The sequence below is a fragment of the Anopheles funestus genome, chromosome 3RL (assembly GCF_943734845.2).
Source record: "Anopheles funestus chromosome 3RL, idAnoFuneDA-416_04, whole genome shotgun sequence".
Lineage (NCBI taxonomy): Eukaryota > Metazoa > Arthropoda > Insecta > Diptera > Culicidae > Anopheles > Anopheles funestus.
In genome coordinates this window covers 27,373,740-27,392,645 of record NC_064599.1, presented here as the reverse complement: position 1 = coordinate 27,392,645, position 18,906 = coordinate 27,373,740, and the positions used below count along the sequence as shown (strand labels likewise).

Below are 18,906 nucleotides of genomic sequence, written 5' to 3'. Positions count from 1 at the left end.
TGTTTCGGTTTAGTTTCGGTTCATTGGAGACTGTACCATGGTGTGAATGTGTGTGTGCGCGTTTATTTTCAATGGCTCTTTCATTCAACAAAATATTCGTTCACTAGAAAAAAGTCTCTCTCGTCAAAGGGAGCCGCGAAAATTGTTACAGAGAGAAAAATGGAAACTTTGCCTCCGAGGAAAGATGAAAGAAGAAGAAAAAAATACAGCACACGTTCATTTTCCATTTTTCTCTCTGCTATTTTCCTGCTCACTTTTTCTCATTGCTTTTCTATTGCTTCTCACTGTTTCATGCCTGTTAAAATCACACATACCACTACAGAGCGGGCACTCCTTTTCAGAGAAATAAGGGCAAAAATGCAGCCAAGCCCTCTCCTTTATAATGTCCCTTCAATGTTTAAGGACAATCGGTTTGGGTTTCGGAGTATGCTGTGAGTTTGTGGGTGTGCGTAAGTTTCATTCATAAAATGTTAAACCGTGTTTTCTATTACATTTTCAATTCATTTACAGCTCTCGATTGATGTTCAGTTTTGTATAGTATGGTCATTCATGAGCTAAGCTATTTAATTGCTATTTTTTTCTTTTTTGTGCACTTTTTTCACTTTTCGATATAATTTATCTCAAGTATTATATCCTTTTGAAATATTTTAGTTGAAGATTCGATCCTTTAACAATTATTTATTCCATAAATTTATCTATAAATGATTTTGTTGAAGAGTTTTGCATGGAACACAAAATAGTACATAAACAAATCATAATTTTCTTAAAACAGAAATAATTTATATCTTACGAAATTGTTGTTTGTTTTGCCATAATTAAATAATTGCTAAAAAATACTGTAAACAGTGTCAACGAAGTCCAGCGATACTAATTACTTCTTCTTTGAATGTTTTATGAAATGCTAAATAAACACTTGGCTTGGTCATATTTTGCAGCCTGCTTGCAAAAGCATTTCTGTGACCTTGCAGCGCCCAAAACAACGTTTCGATTTGAAAACCTAAAGCGATTTAGAGAAATTGTCGAACTGATTTTAATGGTTTGATACGCGAACCGAAACTGCGCATTGCGCAGAACCCCCGTTTGTATGTGTGTCCTCTGTAAGATTGGCATCGATGTCGTCAAGCATACATCCTGCGACCATTTACCAACACTTGTGAGAACGCTTTGGCATTGAACAATTTGTTCCAGTAAGCGAATGAAATGCGATGATGAGGGTTAAGAAAAGCAAATACGAAAATAGCGAAGCGTTGTATTGGAAGTTTTGTAAACAAAAGAAGAAGGAAAAAGAAATGTATAATTTTAAACTGTTTCAACTACGTTCCATCATAGTTTAATTGTGTGCCGTTTTTCCCCTTTAACTGAACGGTTTTTGAGACTAATGCAAACGTCGCCATTTGCGCCGCACAGCTGCAATGATGATCAAAGCTGTCAGCGTTTCCATCGGCACCATTCCAGACCCCGGCCAGCTTCTCTCTCTCTCTCTCTCTCTCTCTACCTCGCTGTTCCATTCCTTCTTCCTGATCGATTTCGTGCACGTCCGGGGCACGATCATCAGCATGCGACGGAAGCGACACAAGCCGTTGGCCGTCGCGTGGCGCAAAAGCGACGCGGAGGTGTAAAAACTGATCCGCACGGAATCGTATCGCGATGGTTGATGTTCGCCGTACGCGATCACTCAACCGAGCAGCAAACAGGAAGCAACGAATGAATGAGTTTAAATTATGAATGAATGATGCTGCCACGGGTTCTGGTTTGTTTTGTTGTAACATTCGATATAGCGATATTTCCCTTTTAGTTTAACCGTTTACATAGCAAACTTTGCTTGAGTTGTACGTTTATGAATGGAAATTTTTATTTACATTATTTATATATAAAAAAATGTATAATACGAAAGAAGAGTAATGAAAAGTTCCATAGAAATATGCAGGGACGCGGAGCAAAATTTCGTAAATAAAATTTGTATGGGGAGACACATAACAAAACTAATTTTGGCAACAAATTTTGCGGGCTATCTGTCAAATGAGACTTTAGCAGGACGATTGACAGATAAACTGCCTTCCCACCGTGTGACAATTCCACAGAACTGATCGTCATTAATTTTCATAAAATTTCTTTAAAAAATTCGTAAACTTCTTTTTTATTTCATTACAGTTTACTGATCTTGGCGTTGTAACGTCCATCGAAGCTAATCATAAACAACTCGAAAGCGCACGAAAGGGACAGGAAGTGTGCATCAAAATTGAACCCATACCAGGCGAAACACCGAAAATGTTTGGCCGTCACTTTGATGATACCGACATGTTAGTTAGTAAGGTAAGTCATAATGATTTGTCTTTCAAATTAAATTGTATTTTTTTTTTCGTTTGCTTTTTTTTGTAGTCATTTTGTAGCTATTTCGTACATGAAAGGGCGCATATTTGTTTCGTTTACTGTACTCTTAAAAAAAAGGAAGGAATGTGTGTTTGAAAATGGTTAATCGGAGGCTGTTGTTTAATTTTGTATCAGCTTTTTGTTCTAATAATGCTGCTGTGGAATCTATTTTTGTAAAGCAAACGATTCCTAATGCACTTTGCGCGGCTGCGTGTTGTTTATTTTAAGCCAAAGTGGCAATAGCATCATCCGCCTGGGGGTTTTTTTTTGCGGAACGTTACCTACCTGCTCAGTATAGTTTTACAAGCAGTACCAACCACCAAAAGCCAACATTCCCATCCTCTCCTGTTTCTAGCATCGCTGTTTCTAGCATTTGAGGTTTTGGGGGGCGTTTGGGGGGTTTAATATTTGAAAAAGGGCAGCCTCATTAATGGCGATGGCGGAAGTTAAAAATAGCACACACATTTTTCCGAAACCCATCATTTCTCGATATGAAAATAACTTTTTTGTTGGCCAAAAATATCTGTATCTGTAGTAAAAATATGTGTCGACAAATATTTTAAAAGAAAAAAACGGAAACAACAAGCAGTTGCTGTTGATATTGAGGTAAATGATGTTGTAACATTTACCCTGTGTTCGTTTAGACAATAAATTATAAAGTTTATAATATCGTTTTTAATTGTCTCACACATGATACATACAAAAATAATCTTATATTTCCTTATATTTATTTTTTACTCTTTTAATTAAATTAATTAATTAACTCTCCCGGTCGAGAACAGTTTAATATGCATTGAAAACATATTGGATGCACTCGCACGCACATATTACTGTTCTATTTGATGACGTACGATGCGTGTTGCACCATCGACTGACGTCATTCGCGGATGCGTTGTTTTATTTTTTTGCTAGGATATCAGGTCAGCCAGCTATAACCGACGTCACCGGAGTGGCTAACCAAATTAGGTCATCGACGCCTTTGGTCGTTACCCCTTCGCAATGGCCGGCCCTTGAATGAATGATTGGTTTCTACTAAATTTTCTATTATTGTGTTTTGTTTTCTTTTGTTTCCTTTGCTAGAACTTTAACTATAAAGTGCTTAACTGTCAACTACTTGTGCATTTTTGTGTCTTCTGTAATAATTAGTAAAAAATCTATTACCAAAGTTTACTGAAGAACTTAAATTATTGTTTTATCGAAAACTCGGTATCAGTAGTAGAAGAACTCTTGATATAGAATATCGAATTATTGTGTCTTGAGTGGATAACGCGAGTAATCATTACATGTTAAATCATTTGTTTAAATGTATGTGTTACATAATATTTAAATGTGTTATATAATCGTATTATTTAATTGACAGCAACTTTAATTAAAACATTAACTGTCAAACGCTCATTCAAGTCATGTGCAATTGACCTTACCAGATTTAAACACGAGATAAAAAATAATTTCTTTCCTAGTTTAGCGCTAAAGTTTCGCTTAGCCAAGCCGCCCTGTTAATTATTGCACATTTGTACAGCTTGTACAAATATTTACCAACAAAGGAATGTTTTTTTATAACCCAAAACACCTTTAGTAACAATTAAAACATTTTTCAAAAGAGCTATAAAAAATATAGCTATTCGATGCTAGTGAAGAGAGGAAATAAATAATACCAAATACTAATTTGATTTCCTTTCCTCGAGCACGCCTTGTGTAAAATGTCGTTAGTGCATGTTGAAATACTAAATAAAAGCAAGCTTTTTTGTTGTCTTCCATCCACAAAATACGTGACCGTAGCATACGCCTTTGCGAATATCGATCGGAAGCAATGACGTCATCATTTGCGTTCACTGACGTTTTGTTGCTCCCATAAAGATGCGTTGATGGTTCTTTGTTCTTTCGTAAAGGAAGTACGGAAAAGTCATATACCTCTGGTAGGGTTATGCTTCTTATGTTTGCTGGTAATAGCATCAATTCTAAAAACGCTTCAAAAAATATATATATTTATGTATTGGTATTTTGTTCTTAACTCCAGAGGAAAACAAATTTCAGCTAGAATTTTACCTATCAAAAACTTTTCGGTATATAGCATACACTTTCAAATCTATTTATATTCTTATCAAAATGTTATACTGAACTTATGTTATGCCCCCTTATGCAGCACCACACGCTCTTTAAAGCATATCAGAAATAAATCAATATTTGAGGGAGTATCTTTTTTCTGTCGTTGCCATTACGATTTACCTTTCAACTATGACGTCAATCGCCAAGCTAAACAACTGAAACACCATGGGTACATTGATCTCTGCCAACAGCTGCCATGCGCAGTGTCCTAGTGAGGAAGGACGTTAAGCACACAGGGGCTTGGCTGTCCGTAATGCCGTTGTGCCTGTCCCACATGAAACGATACGTGGTGTGTTGGTTCTTTGTGCTTATGAAATGGCATGGAATATTTGTTTGATACATAGGAGCAGCTAATATAAAAGTTTTAATTATAGACATTATTGTACTACATATTTTGTGAATTATCTAAAAAAAATATCTCTATGGGTATTAATTTATTAATATTGTATTGTACATATGAGAATGTTTCCAATTTTCTGAAATTCCACTAAATTAACTATATTTTTTTAGCTGCCATCATAGTCTTTCCACTTTGAGAAATCCGCAACAAGCAGTACTAGCTGATCCTTAATGGGTTGTCAATCTGAGCCTTTTTAGAACTATTGCATTATAATTTCAATCTGTATGATTTTCTGAATTATGTAATTTAAATTGTGTACAATTCTTATTCCTAATTAGTCTTCATAATTTATACTTGAAATGTCTGTAACTCTTAAACTTTTTTGTTCTGTCGTGTGAAGAACGGTGTCATATGACCATTAAGTTTATTAAATTTTTTCTAGCTTTATATCTTACTTATTGCTAAACGACCGAAAGATAATTACACCTACAATTACATTTTAAATGTTCAAAACGATATCAAAATCAAAATTGACAGTCGTTTTTAGTAATTGATGAAATTTCATAAATTTCAAATTTCATAAATTTCATAAATTTCATAAATTTCATGTCAGAAATAAAACAAACCGATTATCGAAAAATACTATGTGGAACATGGTGAATACGCCAAAATTTACTTAAAATTAATTAACGCTAGAAGTACCGCACCAGTTATTTTGATTGGAAAGCTTCATCATCATCGCAGCAATTTTTCGGGGTTAAACAATTCTGAAATAGTATTGTGCATTACTTTTGCAAATCTATTTTCTAGTATCGAACTCTTCAGTTTTTTAAAGTAAACAATAATGAAAAATTTTGAATTTAATTATGTCATTTTAAAAGCGATATTTTTTTTAAAGTATTTTTTCACCATGTCTTTAAACTTATCAGAAACACAAGTTAAACAAGTCCTGTGGATTAAATTTAGACCAACTTGTAAGAACCTTTGGGTTCCAATTTAATTTATCATAGTTTCATAAATTTCGTTCTTATGTAATGCTTTAGAACACATAACCGAAGATAGGTAATTAAATATTTCTTTATTGTTTGTATTGCGAACTACAGCATTAAAAATGAACTGAAACTGAAGTTTGTAGCTACCATACCAATTAACTTTGTTGAATTTTAATTGAACTACTTCTAATTCTAATAATGTCTACTAATTGAAGAATACGTACACTCTGCAGATGCCCCAGATACAATACATGAGTACACGAGTTCAGTAAATATTTAATTGTAATTATCTCCAATGTCTCACGAAACCAAAGCTTGTTTCTACAAAGGTCGAATAAAACTGTGCGAAGAGATTTTTAAACGACAATTAGATTTATTGTTCTTAAATCGAGAAGTCGTGAAGATGATTGATTTTTAGTGTCATATTTTAACTAAAAAGTAAATGATTTACCTTCTTGTTCTTGAGGTCATTGAGATCATTGAGAAACTTCATGATGTTTCGTATCAATAATCTTCTGCCAACCCTTGCACTATATTTATATTTAGCAATTTTAGCAAATGAAAGAATGTTGATATAGCACGTTGAAATTGGGAGTTTTGCGCTAAAATGTTTCTCACATTCCACAAGCGGCAAGTGTTGAAATGTGCCCAAATGCATATCTCAAACCAGCCTTCCATTGAAACTTTATACCGATAGCTTTCCGACCATTGACGTCATTGTTGACCTAATTTTGTACCAGTAAATTGAAGGCTAAGGGGTACACTTCCGGGGTTGTGCTCTGTATCCTGTGGGATAGAGACCCCCCCATTCCAGCCGCGTTTCATTCAAGGCCGTATCCTGAAAGCTCAACATGGAAACGATGGCCATTGAACATATAGGTGATGGGGAGGGAGTCGTCCATTACCACGGACGAAGAACTCTCGTTCTCCCGTTACCGGGGATAGCTGTTTCATGTCATACGGGAACGATGCTCCAGGACGAAGGCTCGGTTACCACATAGGGGGCCGGACTGGTTAGCTCAAAGCTAAAAATATCTTCACGGTTGTGTCTTTTTTCTTCTTCTTAATATCCGTTCAATTCTCACCCATTCTTCTGGGGATTCTGTTTTGCGTTTCCCCAATGGTAACGGGCCTGCTGGTAGGCATTTCGTACTGGATTCCAAACCGGACCCACCCCAAATGCCCGTTACTAACGGCACATATCCTCTTATCCAGGACCAGTTTCAGCAGCACCCACCTTTTTTGTTGTTGTTGCCAAGGCTTTGACGCTGCAGTGCTAAAAATAGCCTGACCTGTTGTACATTATCTCAATATCCCGCCCGTTTACGTTATATTCCAGGATAATAATTGTGTATGTAAGAAATCCCAGATAGGAAAAGCACATACCTCCCTACTCGTGGAACATTTTAATGGGCTTTCGGAAACTTCATTCATATATTCTCCCACCTGAAAATAAAGTTCATATACCATGTACGTTGGGGAAATTTATTCATTTTCGCAATCAATTTTTTTAACAAGAATAAAAAAACGGGTTTTTATCAACTTTATTTAATTGTGTCTAAAAGAAATGGTTCGTTTTAACCCTTACAAAACATCAAACTTCAATGTAAAGCTCCCAAGAAATGGCAATGTATTTTCCGATGGCGAACAGAAATTCATTCAACATGAAGCAGAGGCGTCAAAGAAATGTGCAGCCGTCGTATCCCAGTGACCTACTTTTCACAGGCACGTTACCCAGGATTTTATCGATTTCTTCCAACAACGGGGCGCATTCGCATCGCGCGACCTACTCTCTCCTGGCCAGTGTTACCGTTTGCTTTTTCGGGATTCCGTTCTCTCCCACCGAACGTACTACATAATCCACCGGGGAAAATGTCTATGTACGAAAGGCTCTGTGGGGAATTTTGTTTCTCTTTCTCCAGCACCATTCATTGTATCGCGTACCGTCTCCCTTACGGGGAGTTCCTTATGTAAAGGTTCCCGGCATTGCTCCAAACTTTAGCGTCCAACGAATCGAGTGGCGAAGGTTTCCCGAGCTGGTAGAAACTGGCTATGGTTGGCCATGTAGGCTATGGTATCACCGTATTTCCCTACCACAAATAATAAGCTCAGCTATCAGGAACGCAGCAACATTCAGGAGGTAGCGTTTGCTTCCGGTTTTCCGGTCGGTGGGCTTGGTTCGGCTTCTCTTCAACCGCCACCCAACAAAACACCCGCACCGGAGGAACATTATGTGCACGATGGCATCCATATACATCATGGTGCTGTTATGTGTTTTCCGTACCGACCTTCTCTCGAACCCCCGTCCCATCCCAAGGATACATGACCGCGGTGTGGAATGTTGTGGATATTGGTGACGTCGAACCTAACGATTTCTCCTACTCAGCAAGAAGTGGTGGCGAATGGGTGAGAAATTTGGGAAAAAGCTTCCAGGCTATCACACCCAGAAACAGCGCGATGACGTCAATCGTTACCAGCTTTTCCGACCTAATTTATATTCTCGGTTCTGAAGAAAGATTTGTGGGTGGGTGTTCTTTGTATTTGGTTGTTCTTGGTTTGGAAATTGGTATTAAAATTAGATTTTGTATAACAACGCTACGTTTTGATGTTGCCATAGAGGAACGTTGCACTAATTATAGTTCACCAAACAGATTCTTTTGTTTTATTTTTAAATTATTATTGCTTGTTTTGGCTCGATATTTCGACACTAGAACGGTTAACGATTGTTTAATAGTACACTTCCGTTAAAATAAGATAAAGTACAGTCTTTGGAGTAGGATAATTCGGTTGACTGTTTTATTGGAAATAAAATATTTAATAAAAAATACGTATTTTAAGTGACAAAGATCATCTTTTGCCGAAGATTGGAAAACCCAAACGCACTGTAAAATAAATTTTCCAAATTGTACTTCAAACTTGAAACATCTTTCTTGCACAACTCCGGCCTTTTTTCGGTTTTACTCCGAAATATACCACGTTCTTCCGTTCAAGGGCAACGTTTTTGCGCATGTAAGGTCAATCGATAATATTTTATCAATGAAATAAATGGCTTTCCTCGTGCTGTCACTATCCCATTAATGCAGGCGTTTTTTGTTTTAGAAACTCAAAAATCCTCGTTGAAAACCAATCGAATCTCTAATCTGTCATTTTTCTGCTTACCTTTCTTCTTCCAGATTTCCCGTCAAAGTATCGATGCGTGCAAGGACTACTTCCGGGATGATCTTTTAAAATCCGACTGGACGCTTATGGTGGAACTGAAGAAGACCTTCCAGATATTGTAGAGCCGTTGCGAGTTTTTTTTTCGATGTCAGTTTTTAAATGATTTTATTTTTGCATGTCAATTTTGTTTCAATCGTTTTGGACGTTAGCTTTGAGTTTGGCTACCATTTTCACTTTCCATGCTGTATTACGAGCACACAGAAAATATTTAGTTGTTACTAGTATAAAAACAAAGTCATTGTGTAATGCTAGTCCCTTTTTACTGTTCACGCGCGTGTGTGTGTCGAGTATAAATTAATATTTTTTTATAGTTTATATTCTGTCCGCTTCGAAAGTTAATGAGTTTAATTTTATTTTTCGCATTTCAATTTGAGGCATCGATTTTTGATCCGTAAAACAAAAAAAATCCCAATACAAAGTTACTTCATTAATTGTGCAAAATCCCATCAACAGTAATGCTAACTGCAATAATATAAATTTCTTGTTCAAAATCGGTTCAATACTATCGTATGTAAATTGGCAAAGACAGTAAACGGTAAAAATTGCAACTACTATGGTATGTTCCAAAACTTTATATTTAATTTATGAAACAAACTAAACGGACAGCAAAATATTGTCATTGAAGAGAGAAAGCATCAAAAAAGAAACTTTGTTTGCCCTAGAAGGTTTGAAAACAGTGCAAGGTCGGTTGGCAAGAAACATATAAAGTCGTGTAAATTTAAATCGGCAAATATTTTATTTTGAAAATGGAAGAAATGCATCGAAGTTACAAACTTGTCAGGTATGTAATACATTATATTATTTTTATTACTCCGTACGATATTGAACAGTAATATCACAACTGTCTTGCTAAACTGTTAGAATTAATTTCAATTGAAAGAACTTGATTAATAATATAACAATTTATGTGGGACGTTTTAATACATTCTCTCCCAACTGCACATGAAACTCTACGTCCCGATTTCTGTTCCAGAAGCTGGTTGGACGACAATCAATTTCTTTGGAACGTAGGTCGGTTCGAAATGTTCGATTTAGTCAAAGCTGAGGTGTATCGGTATGGCGCAGAAAATACGCGTGCAAATATCCTACGCATGGCTGTCAGTTATTTTGGGATTTCTTAGAATTGGGCACTAAGTTTCAGCGTTGAAGGTTTATACAACCATTGCGGAATCCATCCAGTGGAGTAGAATCAATTTGGGGAGTTTTTTTTTCGTAAAAGAGAACCTCCTACGAATTTGTTGTACAGATTCTCTGTAACGTGACACCGAATGCTTGTCTAGGTGTGCGTGGGTGATTAAATGTGGTTAAATTTAATGACAGAAAGTGCGGAACTGCATGCATGGACTATTCATGATACATGAAATATTTACTCATTTTCCAATGAGAAAACCAAATTGTCAAAGACAAAAGTTAAAAGAGTTGTAGAACTCCTATCTGCCAGACATATTGCAGTAGGATTTCATTTATCTTAAATTGATAGCTAAGTTGATATGCTTCTATAATATAGACTCAGTCCGAAGGTGACGAGAACGTTTTAAGGAGAGGAAAAAGGCAAAGTTGGTAATGTCACAAAAACGACACCGGACGACCCAGACGCCGTAAAGTCTTTATGGCCATTTCACATGGCAGGAGGCGTAGTTTGCCCAAAATTACGTAGAGCTTCAAATACATCAAGAGATGGTAATTATTTGCCTTTATTCGCTATAAAATTAAAAAGATGTGAATGCCGCGCTCAGTAATATTCTCTTGGCGAAAAACAGTACATTGCAGAGTTCACCAGAGATGTTAGGACAATGGAATGAAAGCGTATGACAATACTACACAGGCCTGTTCATAAGACTCCCACAGCAGATCAACAACGAAGTAAGGATTAATATAAACTCTGTTGAGGTTAGTGATACACTTAAAAAAGGTTAATAAATAAAACTACAAAAAGACATATTAAAGAATAATAAAACAGATATTAACAAATGCTTCAAGAAAATATTAAGTATTGATTAGGCCAGAAAATATTAATTTTATTAAGAACTCTCTTAAGAACTCACTATTTAGAAACGTATCAAGAATTTAGAACTTTTTATAACTATGACTATTTAGAAGAAAAACGGTGAAAAGGTCGATATATGTGGTCGATATATGGAATGTATATGTAATCGTTAAGCTAAAAAGACATGGATAGAGAGAAAAAGGAACAAACCTCACAAGATAAAATTAAACAACCGTACTGAACAGGATTTTTAACACAATCAACAAACTGTCTTGCTGCCGTTATGGCAATTGCGTACAAATGATAAGCAATAGTAATTATCAATGACGACAATACGTTGCCGTCAGTGAAATTAAAACACCGGCCGACTTGATGTTGCCTCTCTCACTGAGCGAACGCAGCAAAATCGCACCAAGGAGACTCGGTCAGCAACAAAGCTGTTCACCGTACGCGATCGGCTTGCGCAAAGCTTACGCGCGCATACCGAAGCGTACTTGTCGCGCTTCCGGTGGAGTGTTAAATTCCAGCCCCTTCCCAGACACACACACACACACACGGGGAGTCGAAATTCTAGCAATCACAGCAACAATTGAATGCGAAAGCGCACATCCGGTATTGATTTTTGTGCTTCCTTCCACAGTGGTGATGATGCGTGCTTCCGTCGCATCATGATCGTCGGTCAGCAGGTTTCATCATTCCATCCATCCAAGTTCGATACTGTTTTTTTTTCTATTTTGTGTGCTCAGCGATGCTGATGTCACCGCACCAAACACAAGTGTGTTACGTTTGGCATCAGTCAACACGGTGGCACGTCGGTGAAGTTAAAACTGTGTTACAATTTTTATTTTATGTGAACTCTAAGACGATTTTTTGTTTGCTTTACTAAACGGTTATAAATCGATGGTGGTTTTGTGTTACGCTTAACGTGCAAAATTGATGGATACTGTGTACCGCATTTGTGCAGTCGTTGGGTCACGCTCGTTTCCAAGCCATCTGACGTGAAACCTTCCGTTTGGGGGTATAGTATGGAAAATGCGTTGGCGAAGTAGCAGTGTTCCTACGCATTCGCTCTAGATGTAACAAGAGCATGCGAAGTGAAAGTCCTCACCATTTTGTGTAGGTGCCCCGTAGTTACCAGAAATGCAATCGGTGCAGGCTCCTCCTTCTGTATAATGTTAATCGTACCACAAACCCACGTCCGAAACCGTCCCGCCATTAGACAAAAATATACAGGGTTTGCAGCTCATTTTTACATATTAGCAGCGTTTTTAGTACTTTCCAATTGATTGCACAGCATTTTTTTTACAGTACTATTTAAGGTGAGATTCTGCACTCAGAAGCTCGGAGAAAGGATAATTTCCTAACCGCAGAAGCTCGTTAACGTAATAACATTGAAAAAATTAAACTATACGAAGCATCTCCACTGGATATTAAAATACAGTAGAACGTCGATTATCCGGGGGCGGATCAACCGGCAGGCGGATTAACCGTGCGCCGAAAATTGACAACTGTTCAACCGTGGTGAACATTTCTTCTGATGTCAGGTTGGTTAAATTTATTAAAATCGTCACCAAACGATATATTAGAAATGATTTTATTTTAGGTTCTAAATTTTAATTGTTATTTGATAATAATTTCCTTGATTCAGAATCATTTTTAGCATCAAAAGGACTACCATAGTATATAGGTATTATATACGCTTTATCTAGATATATAAATGACCTTGATAATTAAGGGACTATTATCCGTGGAAATCGATTAACCGGCATCAGTCCGGTCCCGAACACCCCGGATAATCGACGTGCTACTGTACTCCTTTGCAGAACACAGACAAACAGAAAGGACCTTTGAAAATAGCTTGTAAACCCTGCAATTTGTTAATGTTTGGCACCCTTGTTAAATAACGTTTGTGTTAATAAAACAACTAAATAAAACAGTTTTTTAACAGTTGCAGGGGGCAGTAATTATTAAATTTTAGAAGCACAGCTATGTATGTATGCCATCGTCCATTGTTTTCGCCATCCATGACGGGTAGTGGGGTGCCAAGCCTTAACCCTTTATACCGAACACCATATGTATAAAACCGTCACGATTGAAATGGATGCATGATGGTGGCGTTGCATCCGGTCGGTTCGGCTTTCGGTCACCTTTGTAAAATGAGGTGACGCAGTCCCGTGAGCGGAATGGTTAATTGTTGCTCCCTGCAACGAGATGTGCGTGCAGTGTTTTGTTTAACGCGCTCCAAAAACGTATAAGAACTGACTCATAGCCCCGGATGTACATATGCACTTTTGATTCCAATTAGAAACGTTGTGCATCGCTGGGGAAAGATGTAGCACAAAATGTTTTAAAATCCAATGAAATATCCTTAACGATAAAGTTTGCCCATTAAAACTCGTACAAACAAAAACAAAAAAAACGTGATTGTAATTAATCACATCCCGCTTAATAGATTCTTCAGACCCAACGTTATCTGGTTCGCTTTTTTAAGAGCAAAAAATTTGGTCGTGGAAGTTTGTGTCTCTTTCTACCAAACTCCAAACATTCGCTAGCGCTTAACTTTTTTTTTAAATGTTTTAAATTGGCCTGCATGTTGTCTCACGTGGGTTTCCATGCTTCTCCACATTTTTGGTGTCATTTATCTCCATATACCTATACCAAGAGGTACCTTTTAAAAACAATCTGTGCCGGCCCTACCCACACACACACCCTTCCTGCAGGGTGATGATGCGTTCGCGATCATTAAAGCTATCGTCGGATTATTTGCTGTAAGCCCGTTCCCGTTGGCGTCGTCAAAAAACTGAGCAGCACAACAAAAACAAAACAAAAAGCTGCTCCCAAATAATGCGGCAGAACACGCAATCAGACGCGCAACCGAAGGGAGGGAAAAGCAACATGTGAATGGGGAAAAGTATTGCCAAACACACAGCGGATGGATCCGAAACCGGGAGCGCAGTAGAGAAACATGAGATATCAAAACATACGTTGGCCGTGCGGTGTGGATGTTTGGAATCTCATTTGCATGCAACATTGTTGCGATGATTTACAAGCCCGTCCGCGCAACACCGTGCAGCTTATTGGCGTATTTTGCGCGGGCATGCGCGCATCATTTTAATCTTCCCGCTTGTTTGCGCGAACGCGTCAACCACGCACCAGCATTACGCCTGTCAACCTAAGAGCTGCTGCCGCGTTCTTATGCACAGCTATGGTAGCCGGGTCCCTCGATTAATGTGCTGCATTCAGGTTACACCTGAACACGAAGTGGAGACAGGAAATCGGTCGGCAGGAGTTGATGGGAAAGCAGAAAGTTGATTTCTGGCTCGTTTTGGTTTTAGCCTACGTAATCCTGCCAAAGAAACGGGAAGTTGGCGTACAAATTTAAAGCAGATACACACGCATATGGTGTAGCGTTTAAAGGTTTGGCCTGGGGCTTGGTTTGAGGCTTAGTCTGGTTGTTAAATCCAGATGTGCTGTATATCATATTCCGATGTGCGTTAGACTACGCTTCAATTGCTTTTAATACAGCGCAGTGTTCAATTATCATATTCTCCAAATAAAAGTCTTTTGCGATTATTAACATTTCGGGAGATGTCAGAATTTCGTAGATGAATGGCGCACACAGAAGCAGTATAATGAGTGAAGGAGGATTCCGGATGAGGAGGAAGATTTCGAATTCTTCTCCAATCATAATTTCTCCCACACATTATTCCGTTATATCCGTTATAATGGGGATATTTGAAGATCCCGGGATTTAACATCTATGTATGAATTTCCCCGTACATACACTCCGTATTATTGACGTTTCAATAGCTATGGATGGTGAGGATCGGCTATGGATGGTTTATGATCAAAAGGCTTCCTGAACATGACCAAATATTAACAATTATTAATAGCCATCGATTCAAGAAAATTACTGTCCTTGTTGGTAAATACCACGGTTCTACACGACCTTTAGATAGACTACTAACATAAAAAGGATGTATTCTACGTCATCAGCCTACTCAATATGCTCCTAAAACTGAAGATGAAAACAGAGGTTTCAGATGAAACTCCTAGATGTAATCTTCCTAGGTGATGCAGAAAGGTGATGGCAAGTGTTTCATATTTCATATTTTCATATTTTATTTTACATATTGCCTGCGTTTGGCTACGAAATGGATGTAGAATATACTAATGCTAACGAGAAAAGGCAATTACCTGACAATTATTTGGACACAGTGAAAGAGAGTTTGACGAAGATCAGGAAGAAGTCTTGAAGCCGTTGAAGCGATGCCGTATGAAATGTAATACCTGTAGAGCATCTCTTCCCAAATCAAGATCCTTCAGAGATGAGGTCAGATTTAAACGCGACAGGATCAGTAAAAAATCCCATCCGCATCGTTCACTCAGATCAAGGATTGACTGTCCTGTGCCATGTTACAAGAGTTAAAGACCTCCAGTCTTCTAGATTAAGGTGTCCTCAAGCGCGAGGATATCGACCAGCCCACGTTAAAGATGTGCTAAGTGAGTAAGTGTGAGATTGTGAGTTGAACCGTTGTGTTGAATGAGTTTCGGTCACTCACCACGAGGAGTTTTAGCGACTCTTTTTTTTCACTTACTCACTCATGAGTGTAAGCATGTAGCCGTGGTAAGTCGAGTTGCAAAAAGAGCAAATACGTGAGTTGAAACGAAAATGTGCGGAAAAAAATGCTAAGGTCTTAGGAAATTTTCAATTTTAAAGAGTTTTTTTTTATTATTTTTTATTATTTTTTATTCTTTTTTCAATTTAAAGTATTATTTGAGTGAAAAGAAACATATTGCAACAAATTCGCCTTAAAATAAAACAAATTTTTAAATTTTGCTAAATTGCTCAAAAAATCATAAGGGGTAAGCTTTATGAAATTTTCGAGTTGAAAATATTTTTTTAATTTTTTTATTATTTTTTATGCTTTTTGTGTTTAAAGCATTATTTGAGTGAAAAGAAACTTATTTCAACAAATTTGCATCAAAATACATCAATTTATAAATTTTGCGAAAATACTTTTAAAAAAAGCCTAAGGAGATTGGCATATTTATAGAATCATCTGAGACATCTATACAGACATACAGACATCTGAGGGCATGGCCGTCCAAGAAGAAAATGTAGCCATTAGTGCCATCTATCGACCACAGATTAAAGATTGGCGATTCGTTGGATATGGACCGAGTTATAGGCAAATCTTGGTGCAAAAATAAGCCTTGGCAAATTTTCATTTTTTTGAATTTTTTGATTTTTTATTATTATTTCACTCTTTGTTTATTTAAAGCATTACTTGAGTGATAAGAAACACATTGCAACCAATTGGCATTAAAATAAATCAATTTCATTTTTTTGCAAAATTTCCCAAAAAAAACGTAAGGGGTTAGCCTTATGAAATTTTCGAGTTGAAAATTTTTTGTAAATTTTTTTCTGATGTTTTATTCTTTATTTAACTTAAAGCATTATTTGAGTGAAAACAAACTTATTGCAACAATTTCGCATTAAAATATATCACATTTATAAATTTTGCTACATTGCTTAAAAATGAGTAAAATTTTACATTTTCTCAAACAGTGTATGGTTCCTCAAACAGTGTAACTTGGTTCCTCGAATAACTTCTGGCACAGAGATCTGAGGGCATGGCCGTCCAAGAAGAAAATGTAGCCATTGGTGCCATCTATCGACCACAGGTTAAAGATTGGCAATCCGTTGGATACCGACCGAGTTATAGGCAAAACTTGGTTCAAAAATGAGGAAAATTTTACGTTTTCTCAAACAGGGTAAGGAACTTGGTTCCTCGAATAACTTCCGACACAGACATCTGAGGGCATGGCCGTCCAAGAAGAAAATGTAGCCATTGATGCCATCTATCGACCACAGGTTAAAGATTGGCGATCCGTTGGATACCGACCGAGTTATAGGCAAAAATTGGTGCAAAAATGAGCCTTAGGAAATTTTAAAATTTTTATATTTTTTTTTATTTTTTTCTGATTTTTTATTCTTTTTTTAATTTAAAGCATTATTTGAGTGAAAAGAAACTTATTTGAACCAATTGGCATTAAAATAAATCAATTTAAATTTTTTTGCAAAATTTCTCAAAAAAAACATAAGGGGTAAGCCTTATGAAATTTTCGAGTTGAAATTTTTTTTTAATTTTTTTTTTGGTTTTTTATTCTTTTTTTAGTTTAAAGCATTATTTGAGTGAAAAGAAACTTATTTCATCAAATTTACATTAAAATAAATCAAATTTTTAGCCTTAGGAGATTTATGCCGGGTTTTTTTTATAACTCCGATATGAGTTGTTAAACGAGCTGACTCCTAATAACGACTCATTCACTCTGAGTTTACTCATTAAAAAGAGTTGTTATTCTCATCTCTAGAGTGTTAGCATGTAGCCGTGGTGAGTCGAGTTGCAAAAAGAGTAAATACATGAGTTGAAACGAAAATGTGTGAGCGAGTTGAAACAAAAATGAGTTGAAACGAAACGTTTGATACACATGAGTTGAAACGGAATACCCAAACTAGCTAAATTACACCGTTTTCGAGCCCAAGTAAACATTCTTCAGCTGCATCTAAACACTGTTCAACCGTAAGTAAACATTTGACGTCCAACTGAAATGCTGTTGCCTATCTGAACGTTGTTCAAACGCAACTATATTTTTGCCTTAAAAAATTTTAAAATTTTTAGAATTTTTTATTCTTTTTTCGCTTAACTCATTATTTGAGTAAAAAGAACTTATTTCAACCAATTTGGATTAAAATTAATCAATTTATAAAATTTTGCTAAATTACTCAAAAAAAGGTAAGGCTATAGCCCTAGGAAATTTTCCAATTTTTAGATTTTTTTTTTACTTAAATTATTATTTGAGTGAAAAGAAACTTATTTCAACCAATTGGCATTAAAATACATCAATTTATAAATTTAGCTAAATTTCCCAACAAAAAGCTGATTGGAGATTGGTAAGTTTTTTGGTATTTTTTTTATTCTTGAACGAGCTGACTCTTAATAATGACTCATTCGCTGTGAGTTGACTCACTAAAAAGAGTTGTTATTCTCATCTCTAGTCCACATATGAAGGACAAGCTTATACAAGCGTATACAAGAATGTTCCAGGCTATACTTCCAAACGCTCTTAAGTCAAGTCATTTCCGTCTACATATTGTAAGGCTTTGAAGATAGTAAACTTTAAGGACTTTGGATTCGAAATTCGAATCCAAATAACCTAAGACCAGTTACACAGATGGTGTGCGTAGTGCATTCATGCCGCTTTTCACATCATAACACTAGATAGTGTCAGCGTCAGATACTTTGGTGTGATTTTGCGTACTTTTTTTTATTCATTTTCATCACTTTCGGTGTATAAAGTTGAGGAGTGATGATGCATAATGGCGCTTTAGTAGATCAAGTTTGAATGCTTGCTTTCCGAAAAGAGTTCGCATATCATGAAATTTTGGCAGCAATAAAATTATCGATTACAGTACGATTAGATGTAGATATCTTAACAATTTCTTCTGATTTTAAATCTTCAAAACATGTTTTTAAAAGGTAATATTAATATTCCTTTTTCCGTACTAAACAATTTAAACTTATTTTTTATTTTAATTTACGTTTTATGCAACGCTTTTCTACGCAATAATAATATTTTCACCTTTACCACCGTTTTTCTGATCACAAGCACGACGATAGGCGAGAAGTAACAACGCTCTAGTAAAAAAAGCGAAAAAGCGATAGGGTTTACAGAGCAAATGCATTGCAGCATTGGATGGAAAATCCGATTTTCCCGATGAGAAGAAAAAACAAACCGATTTTGCACTCGCAGCCCCATGTCTCTCGGTGTGAGTGTGTGCGTACGTACATCTGCACATAACACCGCACACAGGGGGGAAAACCGAA

General features: G+C 36.6%; 1 protein-coding gene across 1 annotated transcript in view; it reads left to right on the top strand.

The window, feature by feature from the left end:
* The window catches only part of LOC125770417 (eukaryotic translation initiation factor 5B), a 32,726-nt gene extending 22,976 nt beyond the window's left edge, over positions 1-9,750 (top strand). The window contains exons 7-8 of the mRNA XM_049439968.1: positions 2,152-2,313; positions 8,982-9,750. Of these exons, the coding sequence (XP_049295925.1) occupies positions 2,152-2,313; positions 8,982-9,089 (270 nt within the window). The 3' untranslated portion in view covers positions 9,090-9,750. The remainder of the gene's footprint in view (positions 1-2,151; positions 2,314-8,981) is intronic.
* Positions 9,751-18,906: the final 9,156 nt, after the last annotated feature.